Here is a 20,988-nt window from a genome sequence, read left to right as displayed (position 1 = left end):
AGGGTGCAGAAGCACATTTCAGCACCACTGATGTGTCCCTGCCTCCTGGTTCTGAAAAGAGCAATGACGATACCAGGCTGGGGTGGGCCTTCAGCTAAACATGCTTCCCTTAGGCATCTTAAGACATAATCGTATTTTACCTGCCCTTAAGAAACACCAACCACCACACTACCACCCCACTTAAACTGACACACCATGCCCTGGAGAGGAGTAAAGAAAGAGTGGTGGCTGGCAAGGCACCCCAGACCCCTGGGTGGGCTTCTGAATTTCTGGGGTCCTTGGGGTGATGATGGGATTTAATGTTGGATAGGACTCTAGGGCTGGCTGGCATCTGCATTTGGCATTGGTGATAGATAAAGAATGGGGATACACTAATAAAACCATAGCCTGAAAAAAACAACCCATGTCCTTAAATAAAAATGGAAAATGAACCATCTCTGCTGAACTTTTGCAGAATGCTGGCAGGCATGATTTGCTTCCCCTGAAGGGCTGCTAGAGCTGCAAAACGAGCAGAAAGGAGTGAGGCTCCCATGTTAAGAAAGCCCCTAATTTCAGAAGCTTGCGAGATTTGGAGGCACATTCTTGGTATATAAAAGGTAACACTGCATCCTCAGGGCATGACGTGACTTGCCTGGGGGCAGAGGCCGAGGGAGGTGTCTCACATCTATGCGAGCTGATATTCACAATGGGGTCGGGGATTGGAACAGATTGAACAGGGCCAAGTCCTCCCTGTTAGAGACAGAATGGATAACCGTCAAAGCCTCAACAAAGCCTGATGTTCTCCAAGTTAAATGAGCTGTAAAGACCAGTATCCTCCTAACCTGTACCAAGCGGATGCTTGGCAAAGTCAAATAAGAGAAAAAGGAAACTTTTGGTGACTAAACTCCCGTCCTCTTGGTCAGCCTTAAAAACAAACACGTTTTTTATTTTATTTCTTTAAAAATAATGTTTTCCTCTCCCTAAATAATAAGGGGAATTTTTTTACAGAACCTCTCAGTCAGGAAGCAATAGGGATTAACTGAAGCACTGTGTCTTCATGGCTCAATTCCATTGCTGGAAAGAACTCCAACATATTTGCTATCCAGACCAAATTTCCAGAATCTCAGCCATAGTTCGTTGTCCAGTCTTCTTTGCTTGAATCAAAAACAACAAAAATCAAACTACAAATCACCAAAAAAACACCTTTTTTGGAAATGTTTGCTCTGACATAATCTAAATATAGACTGAAGATAAGATGCTGGATATTGGGTAATGGAAATGCAACTGTTTTCTTCCATTCCCTGCATGATCTACTATTAGAGAGACTAGGATTTAACTATCAAGAAAAATATAAGCTTAACGTCTCTTGATGGTTTGCCCCACACAAAATATAGGCTAGAATTCTTATTTATTCCCTGCTCAACAATTTAAGATAGCTCCTTATTGTACCCTTTTTCCAGATAAGAAACTGAGTCTAAGAAAGACTAAGCAACTTGCCCAGGACTACCGGTAGGTAGTAAGTAGTTGAGCTGTTGGATTCTAGAGTCCAAATTCTTAACTTCCTTGTTATGCCTGATCCCCAACTCTGGTTATTTCAGCAGCACCAGAGGTTACACAGAAAGTCTAAATGGATACTGTACAATGGCTCCCCCACTCCCACCCCACTATAGGCCTCCAGGTCACCTGCACCTTCAGAAACGCACAACTGACACCTGCATGCACCTCCACCATCAACAGATGGCGCTTCTCAGCAAGGGACACACTCCAGCAGGGAGCTGAAGGGACAGACCCATTTGCAATATGTGGTCAATGTTCAAGGGACCAGTTGTCCACAGCCTTCCCAGAGGGACAACTGAGGCCTCGTGCCATGTCCAGCTGGCTGTGAAAGATGCTAGTAAAAATCATCAATAAATGAGTTCTGGCCTTTGCTCACACAGTGTACTGTAAGGACCTGGCGAAAATGATTTCTTGTCCTTTGTTTCCCATCAATGGAGTTAATGACTTGTAGGAAACTGGCTTGTTTTTCCCAGTTGCCTTTAGAGGAATAAGGCATTCAGATGCCCAGGTGTAGTGACCCCATTTCAATATACCTGAGACAGAAGATGAATAGTGTGGGAAAGTTTATGTTTGAACAGCTGTGTAATTGATATATGTGTATTTGTCCCTGTGAAATGTGATTTTTCACTTCTATTCATTTTCTTTCACATTCCTTCTTTTTTTCATTTCACGGGCACTGGGAGGGAAAAAGTCATCAAATTCTCACAGCTTATGCCCGTCACTTGAGAAATCACCAACCACAGAACTACCAGTCAACGCGCCAGCCAAGCCTTAGACCATATCGAACTCATCCTGATATTCCCCGCGCCCAACAAATCACTGCACGTGGCAGGCTTATAACAAGCTGGCTGGGTGAATGAATCCATCCATCTATCCAGGGGTTGGGTTGGGGGGAAGGGGGAGCCAGGCCCTGGGTCCTCACCACCAAGCTGGGGAAAGTCACACTCAGAAGGAGGGCCGCCTCCAGAATTCCCATCTCCTTCAAGAGGGACATTCACAAGTACTCAGGAGCCTAAGACCAGATGCTGTTTTGCAAACATCATCCAGGAATTGGATTAAGAATTCTGCCAACAGTGGAAGCCTAAGAGGAGAGGATCCCAATGTGTACCCGTCAGATGTGGCAACCCTTTAATAATGCTTTAGACCCATACCTGGGGGCGGATGTGCCTTCTTTCTCTTCTTTTGCAAATGTTTCCTAAAGGGTATGAAGAGGAGAGCTGGACACACACACACACATATACAAGTAAACATATAAAAAGCTATTGTTTTGTTTTGGTTTGTTTTCTAAGAAAAGAGTATTGACTTGATCAAAAATGGTTGGTCTCTGACAGAAAATGAAAACCTCCACATATAAGCCACCATTCTGAGATCTGGGGTGCCCCTGGCTGTGTAGGAACCGCATGGAAGCCATAAAAGTCCAAATACAAACTGTTAGATGGCTTCCTCCAAAAGCCCCCAGGTAGTAAAACTGTCCCCGTAGAGAGCTGACGTGTCCTTTTGGACTCTTCAAGAAGTGGTGGGCAGAGTTCCCAGATTGGTGAACAGGAAACCCTGGGGTCTTTGAGGGTGTATGCACACTGTTCATCAGGGCCCCCTCTAATGGTTGGCTGGGGGCTCCCACAAGTTGGCCTGGGTGCAAAGCCTCTCACAGGTGAGTACCCTGGGGTGGAACCAACAACAGGGTCCCAAGCACATGCGTGATGGAAACCTCTGCTTGTTTCGGGCACTCAGCCTGCAGCTCTGACTTCCGCAGAGAACAGTCTCCTCCTTTTCCTTTCTGTCCTCTCCTGAACCGTGCAGGGCTTTCCTCTTTCCAGCCATCCTTCACCCTGGCCTCAGCCCTGGGAGCGGGAAGATCTCTGGTGTTGGCTTTGGGGAGAGTGAAAGAGTGGCCCCTGTCCCCCTGCCAAGTGGGATGTCACGCCACCAGAATTTATGTACCAGCTTTCTTGTACCAGCTTTTCCCAGGTTTCCTCCCCACCCATTACTGTCCCATTAGTTGCCATGTGTTTTCCCCTAACTGTCACCAGCCCACACTGCCTCTTTGTTACCCGGCAGCTCTCTGGCCAGCCCCTCCCCAGCAAGGGGCTGAGCTTAAGCTCTGCATTGTAAAATATTTCCTCCCTTCCTTCTGTCCCCCCTCCTGCCTCCTCCAGGGCCCCAGAGCCTTTAATAAAACACACCCGCCAAAGGGCATTCTCCACTCTATTTGCACAGCACGAGTGGGCCCCCAGTTGCCTGGCACCCCTCATCATCCGTGAACACACTTCCCCTTCTTATTGGTATTCAGTCAATACTTTCCTTTTCTGACCCTTCCCTGCTTGGCCTCCTAGATCTACCGACAGAAGGGCCTTTGTTGAAGCAGCAGAGGGTGCAAACACCAGGGGTCTGAAGACAACGCCTTGACTTCAAAGGAGAAATGAGTCATTGCTCATCAATGGGGTGGGGGGCCCAGGGAAAGCCGCTCCTCTGAGCACCTCTAGGACCAGACTCTTCCTGGGGACAAACCTCCCGTGTTTCTTTTACAGATCAGATACTATTTCCAAAGCTATGCGTTGATTTTTAATGTTCCAAATTTGACTCCAAAATGTGGCCAGAATCCGGGGTCTGGTAAATATTTTGCTACACAGTTTGCTGGAGGCACTTTGTTGTAAAGGATGGCTTCCAACAATAGGGCTCAGGCTCGGGGCCTTCCAGGCTCCCGCCATCTGTCTGCCAGTTTCACGTGTCTGCAAGCAGATTACCCATCCCAAATACCATTTGGACCAGACCTCTCCCCTGCTTACAAGCCCTCCGAGTGTCCCTGGTTAGACAGCTATGCATCTGAAAGCACCCAAGGCCATCAAACCCCAAGCATCTCGGACACACAGTCCTGGCAGATTCAGATTCAGCCCCTTCTTGAATTCTTCCAGCGATGACATGACAAGCAGCCAGCCCACCGCTAGGCAGCTAGCTCTTGAAGAAGGCTGCCTGGTACAGAACAAAATCTACTTCCTCATACCTTCCACCCACTGTACCCACTTCTGCTTCTGGAACAAACCGGCTCCCTTGTCCTCTTGACAGCCCTTCACATATATTTGAAAATTACTCTCAGAGTCCCTCTACATTTGTTTTCATCACACCAAACAGCCCCAGGCCCCTTGACTAAATCTCATATGAAATGGGGTGCTCCTGATGTTAGCTGCCTCCTCCAGAGCGTGCTTAGCGTTCTCCCACAGCCACCCACAATAAAAACACAGATCCTGGTACTGAACACTGTTCTCTGGATGTGCTCAAATCAGCACAGACTAGAACAGGCCAGGAGAACTGACTCCGGGTGGTGAACACACAATGGGATTTATAGATGATGTAATACAGAATTGTACACCTGAAATCTATGTAATTTTACTAATAATTGTCACCCCAATAAATTAAAAAAAAAAAAAAAAAAGAACAGGCCAGTCCCCTCCCCGGGAGAGGACACCTTCTTTCTGTGAATTCAGCCTAAGGCTGCGCTCGCTCTTTCCGCCACCTTACCACACTCGGCTCATCCTCAGCTTGAAGTCACGAGAACTTTTCATAACAAGTGCTGCCAAACCACGTCTCCCCACACTCAGCACTTTCAAAGTCATCTTCCTGTTTATCTCTATTTAATTTCACCTCATCGATCCCAGCCCAGTTCATAAAGCTCTTTTTCTCTCTTACTTCTGTCATCGTCAGTACAATGGCCATCCCTTTGCAGTTTTGTGCCACCTGCAAATCTGCCGAGCATCCCTTCTGTATGTTCATCCACTTTATTAATAAAAATGATAGAACTGGGTCCAGAGGTACTAATGACTTGTCCAAGGTGTCAAGATGGAGACAGAGCCAAATCTAGAACACAAGTTTCCTGGCTCTCAGTGCTCATTTCCATCACACTTAGCCAAAAAGCCCCCAGGCCCGCTCAGACTGCTCTCTCCCCAGCCCTCTATCACCCCACCACCTTACTGGTCCATCCGAGAGGCCCTCACTATAGACAGGGAAGTCTAATAATGCATAGCTTCCTGGAAGGCTGATAACAGATAGCTTCCTGGAAGGAAGATGGGAAAACTGACCCCTGGCTGAAGATCCCAGGTTGTTCAATCATAGCAGCTTCTTGCAGCTACAGCTCTATGCTTCTCCAGGGAGCCTCTGGAGTAGCACACCCAGCAGACCAGGCCAAACAGGGCTGGGAGGGTGAGGAGGTCCTGGGTACTCCTTCACCAAGCTGCCTGGGATACATGGAATAGAACAAGTGTGCCTACAGAGATTCTGGGGATAGCTCTGAACCTTAGAAAGAATCTATACAGTCACTTAAAGATAGCTTCACCCCTATGGCTTCTTATAAACAAGTCTCGCAGATCTGTCCTAGAAAGATTCATGGTCCTTTGAAGAATCTGCCAAAGATAATGGCCAGTTAAAGGACTGACCTTAGCACACATCCTTGCTCTGAGCATAACTCCAGAGAGCGACACCAAGATCACTGTGAGAACGTACCAGGAAAACAGGTCAAGGTTAGTATGAAGATTCCTAATAATCTGAGCGATCTCAGATAACACCAGCTATCTTGTGAAGTAGTGAACTCTCCATCACCAATGTGTTTAAGTGGAGGCTGGAGAAGATGGCTTTTGTCCCATTTGAATCCAAAGATGTTTAAGCGCCTTTTTTCTATTGTGATAGGTCCCTTGTGCTTCCAAGTAAAAAACTATCACTGGACCTCAAGTAGCCAAAACAATTTTGAAAAAGACAAACAAAATTAGAGAACTCACACTTTCTGATTCCAAAACCTATTATAAAGATATAGTAATCAGAACAGTGTGGTACCAGCATAAAGACAAACAAATAGACCAATGGAATAGAATAGAAAGCCCAGAAATAAACCCTCACCTATCTGGTCAAATGATCTTCAACAAGGGTGCCAACATCAGGTAATGGTGAACGGACAGTCTCTTCAACAACTGAGGCTCAGAAGACTGATATCCACACGCAAAAGAATGAAGTTGGACCCTTATCTTACACCATATTTAAAAATGAGCTCAGATCAAAGATCTAAACCTAAGACCCAAACCTATAAAACTCCTAGAAGAAAACCAGGGAAAAGCTTCATGAGACTGGACTTGGCAATGATTTCTTGGATATAACACAGGTAACAAAAGCAAAAACAGACAAATGGGATGACATCAAGCTTAAAAACCTCTGAACATAAAAGGATACAATCAACAGAATGAAAAGTCAACCTGTGGAATGGGAGAAAATATTTGTAAATCATATATCTGATAAGGGGTTAATATCCAGAATATGTAAAGAACTCCTACAACTCAACAAAAAAAATCAAATTACCTGATTAAAAAAATTGACAAGGGATTTGAATGGGCATTGCTCCAAAAATGTTATACAACAGGCAAACAAGTATATGAAAAGATGCTCAATATCACTAATCATTAGAGAAATGCAAATTAAAACCACAGTGACAAGTCACCTCACACCCATTAGGAGGGATACTATAAAAAGAAAAAAAAAACAAGGAAAAAAGAAAATAACAAGTGTTGGTAAAATGAAGCAACCACTATGGAAAACTATGATGATTCCTCAAAAAACTAAAAAATTAAAAATAGAACTAAAATATGATCTAATAATTCCACTTCTGGGGGTATATCCAAAAAATTTGAAAGCAAGTTCTAAAAGAGATATTTGTACATTCATGTTTACCGCAGCATTATACAAAATAGTCAAGAGATGGAAGCAACCCAAGTGTCTATTAATGGATGAATAGATAAACAAAATGTGGTAAACACATACAATAGAATATTATTCAACCTTAAAAAGAAAGTCTGACACATGATACAACATGAATGAACCTTGAAAACATTATACTAAAAGACATAAGCCAGTCACAAAAAGACAAATAATGTATGATTCCACCTATGTGAGGTACCTAAAATAGTCTGATTCATAGAAACAAAGTAGAATGATGGTTACCAGTGGGAGGGAAGAATGGAAAGTTATTTGACATGGTCAGAGTTTCAGATCTGCATAATGAAAACAGTCTGTAGATGTTTCACAAAACACTACTGAACTGTACACTTAAAAAGGGTTAAGATGGTAAATTTTGTGTTATGTTTTTTATCACAATTTTTAAAAAGCCATTACTGACAAATGTCAGGACAGCCTAAAACTGGGAAGGACCAATGGGAACTTGGGTTTCAAAGAAGCAGAACCCAGATACAGGTACATCAGCAAAAGCTGAGGAATCTTCTAGAATATCAATACTAACCTTTTGTTTACATGGGACAACCTCCGCTGCCCCTATGGACTTCTGATGCCAAGATAACTGGAAGACCCAAAGTTATAATACCTTGTGTATGTTCTAAGAAGGACTTTTGGCGCTAAGAGGCTCAACATTGAAGTTAATATTACATTAAGCAGAGATGGATGCCAGCCAAGAATTAATGAAGAAGGTAATGCCCCGTATCCAAGTGTTTATTTCTTTAAATCTTGCACTTAAAGATCATGAATTTAAAAGTAATGAGTTATAATTCATGTTAATATTCATGCCAAGTTAATCTAATAAAGAGCTCTACATAATAATCAACTCCTGAGGAATGCATTCAGAGAAACAGGATGTAAAAATTCTTCTTCCACTTATATGACATCACTATCGCAGTTTCCATCTATAAAAACCAAAGAAAGAAGAGACTGCATGAGCAAAACTCTCAGACAACCAGCTAAGCTGCCTGCCTCATCCAGAGTGGGCTGAGGCAAATGCAAAAGGAGATAAGAAACTGTGTCTCCCACAGAGAAGACTGAAGACAGGCCCTCCTCTGAGATAAGGAGACAAGGAGGCAGTCAGGAGCCTCTGCCCTCCTCGCCGGGAACATTCTGCTGAGGTGGTGAGGAAAGGGGAGCGAGAGAAGCCCACCAGCCTGGGGCAACCCGTGATCACTTCTAGAACAGCAGATTGTCCTCTGTCCCGGTAACGCGGCTGGGTGGGGCATGCCCACCCACCCCCTCCATCACCTCCGGGATGATGCTTTGGGTGACGATGGTATTCATAGCACCTGTACTGGGTGCACCATACAAATCACCCCTAATCCTAACAACAGACTCCTCCCCATTTTGCAGATGAAGAAATAGAGGCAGAGAGGTTAAGCAACTTGCCCAGAGTCCGACAGCTAATGAGTACCCATGATCACAGGCAAAAAACAGAGGGTCAATGCCAAGGAGCCTAACTACAATCTGGAAGAGCTGGGAGAGCTGCCCAGGGCCGTTCTTCTTTGGCGGGCTTCTGGAGCTGGGATGGTGCGTGTGCATAACTCCATAACCCAGGCAGGGAGGGGCCAGGCAGGGCTTCTGGTCACTGAGGGTTATTATCCTCCAAAGGGAAGACACAAGGTGGTGGACAGAAGAATGCCCCACAGATGCCCACACCCTAATCCCTGGAACCTGTGAACATTACCTTACATGGCAAAAGAGGCTTTACAGATGGGATGACCTAAAGAATCTTGAGATAGGGAGCCCCCAGAATGTTCCTCATAACCCTTTTCCCTGTTCCCCTACCAGACTGGGTAGGGACCCAGGCCTACCTGTCCTCATTTCTCCAGGGCCAGCGAGCATGACTTCCTAGTAACAGACATTGTCTCAAAGACGGCGAGAGGACAGTAAACAGTTCATGCGTTTCGTGTGGGGCTCACCACTTCCTCCCTTCCTTCTCTGATGGCTGGGCTCGCGGTTTTGAGGGTCTGTGTTAGGTCCTACCAATAGCCTTATCTTTCTTTGCTTGTTTCTATTTTCCAAATGTTCAATATCATAGCAAAATTATTTATATAACTTTTGAAATGGTTTGCAAGAAATCCTCACTCCCCATCAAGTCATTCACAAGCGCTCCCTCCTGCACGCTCTCCTCTCTATTCAGAATCTTCTCCATACTTACAAAGTCAGTTTGTTCCGTGTTGGTTTTTGCAATGCCTTAGGAGAGGACTGGCGCCTTTTCATTCCTTTGAGCCCCTATGAAAGGTCCCCAACAGGGCACATTCCCTGGGGGTGACCCATCGATTGCTCTTCCCTCCAGGGTCCCCCAGGCCCTGGGTTCCCTCGGCTGTCCTAGGTGGTCCTGAGGCAGCTGGGGGCCGAGCCAAGCACAGGCAGGGACGGCAGTTAGGACATTAATCCATGCTGGGCGTGTCAGCCCGCTGTGGCACAAGGGATGTCAATCTCGCGCTGGCTTTCCTCTTCTGCAGAGTCTCCCAGGCCAGCCCAGTGGGACACTTGCCTTTTTCACTCAAGCCTTGACAGCAGGCACAGATGTAATGATTGGAAATCACTTTGAGAATCCAGAGTGCTCCATAATTGCCAACTCATAATCCCCAAATTGTTCTCTGTGCCGCTGCGGGAGGGGAAGCTTCTGTCCTCAGGAAGGTCTTTGTTTAATGCAGCTCTCACACCAGAACCAGGGTGGGCAGAGGCAAATGGGGTGCTGCCAGAACAGGGGTCCCCACCCAAGACTCATCAAGCATGCCGGGGAACAGATTCTCAAAGTGTGAACCAGATAAAGAGGGGCTTGGCAATAATGCAGATTCTTGGGCCCTTTACACCTACTCACTCAGGTGCTTAGAGGATAATGGAATGGAACTCGCATTTTAATAAACTCTCCAGCTGACTCTGGCACATTAGTTTGAGTACAGATGGTTTAGAGGTGGGTGCATGGGTCTGGTGTCAGGGACTTGGGTTCAAGTCGCAGCTCTGTTCCTATTGACTGAGACCTCAGAAAGTTACCTGACACTAGACCCATAAGATCTAGGTATTCCTAAAAAAAGGTTTTCAACAATTTCAGGTCAAATCAGTTTGGGTGATACAACACCCTACACGTCCCCTGAGGGCTTTATAATGTACATGAGAGGATTAAAGGGGTTGCAAAGTCCTCCTACAAAGAAGCTGCTTTGACGCAGCACTTCCCCAAACCTGCTAACCAAGGAAGCTTCTTTCTATCATTAATGCCAGAAACATCTCAAAGACTTAATATCTCATGAGACAAGACTCATGAAATTCCTTTCTGGGAAGAGGAGTCTAAAGGATAAGGGACAGCATCTTGAGGCAGCAATTCTGGCAGGAAGGAGGCCCTGGTGGAGAGAAGGGTGGTCACAGGCGCCCCATTCCTTATGGTCGGGGTCCTCGGCTGGCTCAGTGCCGCAGATCTGCTGCCTGGAGTGGACGTGTCACAACAGGGAGGTCACCTTCCTGCTTCGGGTAATTTCCCTTGGAGGCAAGACATCCATTTTTTAACAGCTCTTCATTTCAGCAGAGAATGCCCTCTGCCTCTAATGGGGGCTGGGGACCAAGATGGGAAGGGAGGCTTTGTTCTTCTGACCAGTGCTGACAGTTTAATTAAACCCAGCTCGAAACAGGGTCGGCAGGGTCAGGCATTCTTCAACAGGGCTCCTGCAGAATATCACATCCTCGCCTCTCCAGCCACCAGGGCCCTGTTAATGAGTTATCCTGGTCCTTCCAGCAGGGATATAAATAAGGGAAAATAAATGCCCTGGGCTGCCCTTAATCACCCACCCCCACCCCTTCTAGGCTCAGCACAGACACAAAAGCTTCATCTTGTCAGGACGCATATTGGTTTCAAGACTAAAAAGAAGCCCAGAGAAACTGGGTTTCCAGATGCGGCTCTGGGTGAGGAAAGGAAGGCAGTCAGCAGGAAGAGGGATCCGACCTGGGAGGACAGAGGCACGCAGGCTGACACTCACTGTGCCCCACACCTGAACAGGGTAAAGATGGGGTTTTGCTGCTGTAAGACAAGCAGCCAGGTTCAAACATGTCCGAACCCAGTGGGCATCCACGAAACAACATCTGCACATCCTCAGGTGGGAAGGCGAACCCCAAATCCAGATAACCTACCACCAGGGTATAACCACTGACCCATAGGGGACCCAGGTCCAGCCAGTCAAGCCTCTGTCCCCTCCTCCCACTCCAGCCAGCTGGTAGGTCAGAGCATGGCAAACAGCTCTCAAAGAGCACTCCTCAAAGATCCCTCAAACTGTAGCCCACCTCCTAGAGAGACACTGCCCCACCAGTCTCTCTCACACAGCCAGCCGTCACCCCCAGTGTTCTCAGCACCTAGAACAGTGCCTGGCCCATAGGAGGCTCGCAGTAACTGCTGGATGAATGGGTGGGTGGTAGGCAGACAGGAGGTGAGGCAGGGTTGGATGTGGGGAGAGGAATGGAGGTGGGAAGATGGGTGTGGGGTGGGGGGAGAGTTGGGTGTACCAGAAGGTGTATGGGTGGGTTGGTAGATGGGCAAGGGCAGGGTGACTGGGTGGGGAGATGGATGAGTGAGGGGTTGGGGGGTAAATGAGTGCAAGAGTGAAGGGGCCGGCTGATGGACAGGTAGGGGGCGGGGGCTGTGGGGGCGGAGATGGAGGGTGGAGGGTAGGTGGATGGACTGGTGGGTTGGTAGATGGGTACATGGGAGCACAGAGGAGGGGGAGGCTGGGTGGGTGGTGGGTAGATGGGAGGTAAGGCGATGGGATGAGGGAGGAGAGAGAGGGGTAGATGAGTGGATGGAGGTTGCAGAAGGTGGATGGATGGTAAGTAGGAGGTGGATGGATGCTATGAAAAGATGAGCTTTGGCCGCAGGCAGACCAGGAGTCAAATCTGGCTCAGCCCCTTGGGTGTGTCAAACCCTCTGAGCTTGGCAGACTTTTTGTCAACTTCCTAAACCTGTGCAATGCTTGTCCCAAGCCACACTTCAGCTGCTGCCTGCTTGCCAGCCAGCCTCCCTCCACCCTCTTCAGGTGCTTCCACAGGTACACCTAAGACTCTCATGGAAAAAAAAAAAAAATCCTATTGGCGGAGGTCCCTGCAAAGTGAGGGGACGGTTCTGAGTTGAGAGGTGAGGCGGAATCACCACAGGGGGTAGAGGCACCAACACTGCCAGTGGACAAATGCTCAGAGCGCGAGCGTGGGGTCAACTTGGGGGCTGTGGCACCACCTCTTCAAGTCAGGTTTGCTGCCCTCCAAAGCAATTCCCACACGGATTCACCTAATATTTCCTGTGAGCACCTGCCACATGTCACGCAGTTTACACCTGATGTGAGAGCAGGACACATAACCCCCACAACAGCCTGTGAGACAGACATTATCTTTATCCGATAGAAGAGCAAACAGGGTTCAAAGGGGTTAAAGGAAGAACTCCAATATCACGCATCTAGCATTCAGTTTAACTCAGACTACAGACATTTTCCATGGCTTGTAAAAACTGGGAGGTCTCCTACCATAAAAATAATACATGCTTCTTGTAGAATATCTGGGAAAATAGAAAAGAAAAAGTTGCCCAGAGACAACCCTTATTGGCATTTTGCAGTTATTTTCTGTGCATTATTTAGAGTGATTTATTTGGTGATCATATTGTCATTACAGTTTTGCATCCAGCCTATTGATATCACAAACATTTGTCTGCATTAATTTGTCTTTCATAAAAGCCACTTTTGATGATTATATAAATATTCCATCATGTGAATATACCATAATTTAACTATTCTCCCAAGGTTAGACACATGGGTTGTTTCTATATTCTTTTCAATATTCGATATTTCAATATAGAAATATATATATTTCAATATTCTAAATAATGCTTCAAGGAACATGTTTGTGCTCGTGTTTCATTATTTCCCAGGATAGATCCCAAACATGAGATTTCTATGTCAAGGTTAAAACCCATTTTCAGGTTCCTTATGGACTTTAGAAGGCCTGGGGTCTTACTCCAACTCTATCACTAAACTCCTCTGTGGTCCAAGGCAAATCATCTCCCTGAGCAACAGGTCCCACATAAGGAAAGAAATGGACAGACTAACCCAACACCGGGGGAAATATTAGTAAAGAATAACCAGTTACAGGACTTTACCGGAAGCTACACAGACAAAAGCAACTAAAATCTGGACCAGCCCACCTGACATATTTTGTGACCACACCTTACCCTACACATTTGGTCTCTCACAAACTCATTTTCATGCTGATTTAGCATAACTAGCCTCTGCAGAAAAGTCCATGATTTGCTCCAGATGGAAAGGATTGGTAATAGATCCCTCAAAGCAGAGGGAAGGTCAACAGGTGACAGACCAGAAAGGCCAGGCACTGTCTTCCCTCTTACCCCACCTCCTAAGGAAATGTGGGTTCCCTTAGGAACCTCACGCTCCTGGAGAAGGGGTAGGCTGTCCATACTCTGACTGCAAGCAAGCGATCTCACAAACCTCTAACACAGCTCATGGGCCCCAGGGTGATCTCCTAACCTACGATGACCAGGCAGATGCTTTCCCCAGAAATTCGGAGTTGAACTCGAGACATTGTGGTGTTCTAAGCAACGAGGTCAAAGGAAGTAGGAAGGGAGTCAGCACCGTGGCCAACCAAAGTCATGGTCAAACTGAGATGTTTCCCATTAGCCCAGGACACTGGTTTGCAGGGAAGAGTGGAGCAATAAGGTAGATATTCAGAAAGAGCTAGGAACATCTCTCACACTTACTCCCTGCCCCGTCTATACCTCACTTCCTATCCTGGGGAGCCCGTGAGTCTGCTGGATGTGCCTTCACGGTCACCCCACCCCACCCTTACCATCACCAGCCTTCGGGGGGTTCTGTTTCTGGAACCAAGAGCACCCGAGTGCTCCGCTGCCAGACCAACTGGGAGAGTTAACAGAGATGTTTTAGAATGCCAGCTGCGCAGGTCCGTAGAATGGGGGCAGACGTGGGGCAAGATGAATCGCTAAGGAGCTGTGGTATATACACATATACCATACAATGGAATGTTATTCATGAGAAAGAAGGAAAGCCCGCCGTTTGTGATAACATGGACGGACATTGAGGGCATTGTAAGGGAAATAAGCCAAACAGAGAAAGACAATACTGCAGGGTATCACTTACACGTGGAATCTTAAGGGTTAGGGGCTAGGGGAAACAGAGAGGTTGGTAAAAGGGAACAAACTTTCAGCTATAAGATGAATAAGATCTGAGGATCTAATGCATAACATGATGGTTGATAACACTGTGTTGTAGAATTAAAGTTTGCTAAGACAGTAAAATTTAAATGGTCTTGGGGAAAAAAAAAAAGGAGAGAGAAACGTGAAGTGATGGATGTGTTAATTAACCAGATAGGGGATTCCTTCACAAAGTATACATATATCAAATCACAACAAAGTACATTTTAAATAGCATACAATTTTATCTATCAATTATACCTTAACAAAGCTAACATTTTAAATAAAGAAAATGAAATAGATGAGGAAGGTCAAAGCAGATGGACAGAGTTTGGCCACTGTCACTACACACATGCTCTGAACGCAGGGTGATGGAAGGCAGTGGATCGGTATGGTTGAAGGAAAGGGAACCCACGCAGACAGATAACACCGGGAGACTGAGGGCCACAGCTTTAAAGGCTAAGAGGGCTTAGGAGAAGGAAAAAGGAAAGTACAGAAGGAGACTAAGGGAAGTGACGTTTGGGATGAATATGTGCAGAGAAGCAGAGCTGTGATAACCTCTGCAAGAGCCAGCTGAGAGAAGGATGAGGGAGAACACAGGAGCTGCTGGGGACGAGTCAGGGAAGGCCAGCTGCCTGCATGTGACTGGTGGCAGCATGGACCTCTGGGGCCAACATGAGGACCACAGATGCAAGAGATGTCAGGGTGGACGCATCTGCTGGGAAGGGTCTTGTGCCTTCAGCAGTCAAGTAAAGAAAAGCACCCACTGTGTGCACCTGGCACTAGATTACAGGTGGACCGAAGGAAAAGACCCAGCTCCAGCCCAAGGGTAGCAAAGACCAGCAGAAGGGATCACCACTGAGGGGCACTGTGGAGAGGCCTCCAGGCCAGGAGGAGGAAGAAACAGGAAGTGACCAGAGAGCTTTGAACACACTAAAAATGAGAGTTCCATCTTAAAAACAACAACTGGAAGGCAGGATCAGTCACAAATTCTGTAGCTGCCTGGAGATTATTGGGCTTATGAAGAGGTCTGGAATCATGACAAAGATGGAAAGAATTGACCCCTCAGCACTCAGGTATCCCCAGGGTGCCATCTCTCACCCAGCCCCTACCCCTCAGGCTTGCCTGCATCACTTACTGCTTCTTCTCCCATCAAGGTACAGTCCTATAAGCTGCTTCAGGGAAGAACCGGCAGCCCCAGAGTCTCACACAGTACTTTGCTGGACACATAGTGGTTCTTCAGGTTGTTAATAACAACAACTAGGAGGGCTTAAAAACCTCCCACCTCAAAATTCAAAAACCTGATAACCCACCAAAACTCTAACAAGAGTATATGATTGTTTTAGCTACTTACAGAAAGCAAAGCTAAGAAAAACATAATTATTAGAAAGCAGTCAGTGCTCAAAATTAAGAAAACGTTTCTAACATGCAGATCTGTCCAATAATGGAATTGCTTGCCAGGGAGGTGGTGAACTCCTCGTCACTAGAGGTAGCGAAACAAAGACTGCAGGACCGTTTGCTAAGGAGCTGCAGAAGAGAATTCGTAGAGAATCTCTAAGGTCCTGTCCAACCCAAGATCTCACAGAATGAATTATGCAGCAGAACAATTACAGGCACATTTGGGAAATCATGGAGCAGCAGAATTAGCCACTACCCTTAAAACTTGAAAGAAGTATATTTACAGCAACTAAAAATATGACACTACACTGCAGTTAAGAAGCTTACAGACCTCGTTACCCCAAGCTGAAAATAGAAATAGGTCCAAGAATGAATGAATAGGTCCATGGATGAATGAATGGATGAAATAGGTCCATGGATGAATGAATGAAACTTCGACCCAAGGCAGGTTACCCAAAGCAGAAGGCAGGGAGAGATGCATATGACTGGTCCTCCCTGTAAAGTTGCGCCTCATGGTGGACCAGCGTACCCACCCCCAGCATATCCTTGCACCCACACTGTCAGACAGCACACGGAACTGGATGCACTGTGGATTCCGTCAAATGCTTGCCGTGGAGAAATACTCCCACACAGCAGCTTCCTACAGGAAGGGCCTGGCCTTTGCGACCCTGAGCAATGCCTGCCAGGTGAGGAGCATGGGGGTCACGGTCACAGGAAAGCCCAGACCCCACTGACCAAACACCACGCCTCCCACAGGGTGAGGAACAAGAGCACTTTCTGGCCACGGAGTATCACTCACAGCCTCGAGAGAGCCTGGTTATTCTGGAACAGCAGTTCTGGTAACGTGTGCAGCTGGTTCCGGTTCAGTCGTCTACAAGAGAGAAGAGAGGAAGAGTTGGACATTGCCAGGAAATCCAAAGGACTTTTCAGAAAGCACTGGATTCAGTCATAGGGCCCAGAGTTCAAATCCTCACAGGGTCACTGAGTCACCCCAGGGAAAGCACCTTCTCTGGGCCTCAGTTTCTTCATTTATAAAGTGGGAATTCTACCATCCAACACTTGGGCAGAATATCTGTGAGAGCCCCTCAGCAAGGACCTGACATGTCGTGGGCAGTCACTAAATAGATCTTTCCTCCCTTATTTCCTCCCATACTCGTCATCGCTTTACATTTGCAAGACTCTTTCTAATCGATAAGGCACTGATTCAAATAATACCTAAGTTTGTGAGTTGGATATCTGACTACATTTGAAATGTGAGCTATATCCTAATGGGATAGAACCAGCCACTGGTTCTGATTCTTTATTACTTTTACCCACATTTGGCTCAGTGGCAACTTACCTCTTATTGCTTGCTTTAGATTTTTTTTCAAAATGAAAATAGCTTTATTGATTTTTTTCATTATTTATAAAAATGCATGCCTAATTTTTTTTAAGCCTCACGTAATAGAAGAAAAAGTATTTGGCCACCTGCATTTTTCTGACTCAATTTGTGGGTGTCTTTCCATGACAAACAATAAAGAACGACTCCTTTGTTTTTAGGGACTGAATGGTACGTTCATCATTTTTAATTCCTCTCTTGGTGAACAGACAACTTTTCAGTATTATAAATACAGGCAGGAGTGGGAATTCTGGTTCTGGAATGTGGCCTGATGAGAAGACATAGTGCATAAAAACCAGAACTTGTCCTAAGAAGTTTAACCAGACTCACCTTGCCACTTTAGGCAACTAATTTTTTTTCAATTACAGTTGATATTCAATATTATATTAGTTGCAGGTGTACAACATAGTAACTAGACATTTATATAACTCACCAAGTGATCATCCCAGTAAGTTTAGTACCCACCTAACACCGTACGTAGTTATTACAATATTATCGACTATATTCCCTATGCTGCTCTTTACATCCCCGGGATTATTAGGCAACTAATCCTCTGATACTGGAGTGTAGGACTCCAGCCCATCAGAGTGTGTGACACCTATAGACTATGGAAATTGGTACTCACACTGTGGTCCACTGGACCACCTGCAGGGGCATCAACTGCGAATTGGTAAGAGCTGCAACATCTCAAGCTCTCCCCCAGACCGTTGAATCAGAATCTACATTTCAACAAGATCCCCAAGTGGTCTGTGTGTTCATCAAAGTTGGAGAAGCCCTGCTGTAAAATGCAGCCCCTGCTCTCTGGTCTACACAGCACAGTTTGAGTTTCACACAACCATCTCCCGTAACAGTTCTAAACAATGATAAACCAAGTTCTCAAAAGCTTTCTTTGACTGGGAGGGAGGAAAAAACGTAATTCTATGTAACCAGCAGTCACTGTCTGTGGTTACCTCGTAGGAGGTCACCCTTCATCTGCTGTGTGAGAAAGGTACCATTTCCCAGCAATGTACAGACAATTAGAACTGAAACTTTAGACCAGCCGGAAGAAGTGTACTCTATGGGGGCCAACCCCTAGGGAAACACATCACTGCCTTGGAAAAAAAGGGACCAGCAGCAGAATCCTTAAAGCAACAGGAGTAGATATCAAATGGCTCCAAGTTCCTTAACCTCATACAATAAATTAATACTGCATTTACACTGCCTGGTAATCATTGGTGTTTGTTTTGCTTCCCCCAAGACTTTCTCATTTGTCCAGCTTCAATTTCCGAAAAACACTTAAGAAAAAAAGGGGGTCAATAACTAGTTTAAAGTAGAAAAATCAAAGGAGGGACTCAGCCTGGTGAGGAGCCTGTGTACGAGCAGCTAAGAATAACAATGGCAGTGGTTACCAGTCCGTAGTAGGCACTGAGACAAATGCTTATAGGCATTACCTCACCATCGGAGGGAACGCAGGAAAAAAGGTGGGTTTCTTTCTCTTGAGTAAGACAAGGCCTTATATTCATGCACATACCCTCCCACCTCTTTCTTGTAACAACCCCTTGGGGAAGGTTTCAACACCACCAACCATCTCACCACATAGCTTGGCTCTTAGTAGGTGCTCAGGATGTATTTGTTGACTCTGTTGAGTTGTCTATTTGATAGCTGAGGGGCCTAGGATGTCCAGAGGGGAGTGATTCACCAAGTCACCTCTGAGGGGTAGAGGTGGGGTTCTGAAGCCTGCCTTTCCCCTGCTCCCCATCCTGACTGCCTGCACGTTACACACTGACCCCCCCTCAACCAGCAGAGGGTGACTGAGCACTCCACCCCCTCCCAACAGCACACCCACGGACGCCCACGGCACACCGATCCTCGCGGCCGACAGGACCGCAAGCCCCTGCTTCTGCACTCAAGTTTCTAACTGCTTACAAGAACCAGTTATGTCTGTTGCCAAACCTGTTTAGCCGGAGGTACTTATAATTATAATGATAGGATTTAATTAACTGTTACATAAATGAACAAAATGCCAGTGTGAAAAGAGTCGTCTCTATGAAAACGAGCTGAATGCTTTAGAAAGCGTCAATAAAGGAAAGCTGCTAATTAAAGGGCTGTGGGGTTACGTAAAGACGGGGGGGGGGGGGGGGGGGGGGCAGGAGGGTCACAAAAGAAACTCAGAACTCTCCACCCAGATTGCTTCCAAGGGCCTTTTAAAAATCTCACTCCACTGTAAAGAAACCAAAACCAAAAATCATAAGCAAACGATATGTGTGTGGTTTAGGCAAGAAAAGCAATACAGAACTCCAATTAGCATTTCATAATCAAAAGAAAGGCCTCGGCAAAAAAAGAAAAAGAAAAAAAAAAGGTGGGGAAGGAGGGAGAGGGTCGATACATATAAAACATTTATATGTTTTAATTTAAAATGAAATGTTTAGAGTACGTGTGGTGTTTATCACTCCCCACATTATCCAACTTTTATGATGAACGGATCCGCCACAGCTCCAACAAGTTAGAGGAGAGGGTGCTGGCCATCCTTAGCAAGCACTGAAAGCCCCCAGGGACAGAGCAGTCACAAAGGAAGGAACTAGAAAGGGGCAGAAGGGACAAGTTCTGTGGTGATAAGTCATGCCTCACAACGGGGGGCCCTGCCTCGCCTTGGGTGGCAGCAGCAGGCGTGATGAGGACCACCGAGTCATCATGTCTGGACCCCTGCCCACCATTTCTCCTCCTTGAGGGCATGGCAGCACCGGAGTTGAAGCCGGAATGAGTTAGGTCCAAATCATAGCCAGGTCAGGAGTGTGTGTTTTGTTCTGACCTTTTAAAGAAAACAAACACAGGCCTAAACATCTGTGTAGCTATAGACTCCTTATCGCTCTGTTTTAGGCCTGGCGGAGGAAGGCCAAAGAAAGATCGCCTTGGTTTTCCTCCGGGCTGCGGGAAGGCAATGACACAACCATACCCTTTCCCTTTTATTTAATACCTTATTGTCTTTGATATAAAAGAGAAAAGTGAGGTGTTAGGACATAGTCATTAAGAGCTCAGGCTTTGGAGGCAAAATGGTCCAGGTTCTAATCCCCTCTCCTACAGGTAATCATTTAACAATCACTTAATAAGGCAAGTGCCTTAACTTCTGTGTACCTTTGTTTCTCACCTGTAAAGTACCACTGACCTAGTGGTGTTTCAAGGATTAAATGAGATATTGGGGTGGGGAGAGGGAGAGCTTATCTTGGTGCCTGGCATAGAGTGAAGCAATCAGTAGTGGCTATAATTAGAATTATAAACTCATTGTAAGAAAATCCATAAAAATAAAAATAAAAGCACAAAGAATAAAATTAAAGTTACCTGTGATCCCACCACTCAACACAATGAGAGGTAATATTCTCAATTATTCTCTTCCTCCTCTATTCTGTACACACATAAGTTGATTTTATTTACATAAATGTTACTTCCTGCCTTTTTCCACTTACCATTATGTTGTGAGTCCATTCCCATGGCCTTAATTATTCTTCCAAAGGGTGATTTTATATCTTATGTCTCCACCAGAATGGCTCGTTCCTTATTTTTTATTGTATTTTATTATATTTTTTATGTGTAATGAGTATCCTGATATATAAATTTTTAGCCATGTCTCCAAATTGTTTCTGGTTCATAGGACAAGAACTTCAGGATTTTTGACACCTACAGCCAAACCACTTGGCAGAAAAATGAGATTGGTGACCACCCTGAATGTGAGAGCCGA

The 20,988-nt window shown here is 45.9% G+C and overlaps 1 protein-coding gene across 1 annotated transcript in view; it reads right to left on the bottom strand.

Moving 5' to 3' along the window:
• Nucleotides 1-20,988, bottom strand: part of SLIT1 (slit guidance ligand 1) — a 158,665-nt gene that overhangs the window by 116,099 nt on the left and 21,578 nt on the right. Inside the window, exon 4 of the mRNA XM_033130967.1 lies at nt 16,698-16,769. Coding sequence (XP_032986858.1) covers nt 16,698-16,769 — 72 coding nt within the window. The remainder of the gene's footprint in view (nt 1-16,697; nt 16,770-20,988) is intronic.

This window comes from Rhinolophus ferrumequinum, chromosome 16, assembly GCF_004115265.2.
Source record: "Rhinolophus ferrumequinum isolate MPI-CBG mRhiFer1 chromosome 16, mRhiFer1_v1.p, whole genome shotgun sequence".
NCBI lineage: Eukaryota > Metazoa > Chordata > Mammalia > Chiroptera > Rhinolophidae > Rhinolophus > Rhinolophus ferrumequinum.
The sequence above is the reverse complement of the archived record's forward strand: the minus strand, read 5'-3'. Positions and strand labels throughout refer to the sequence as shown.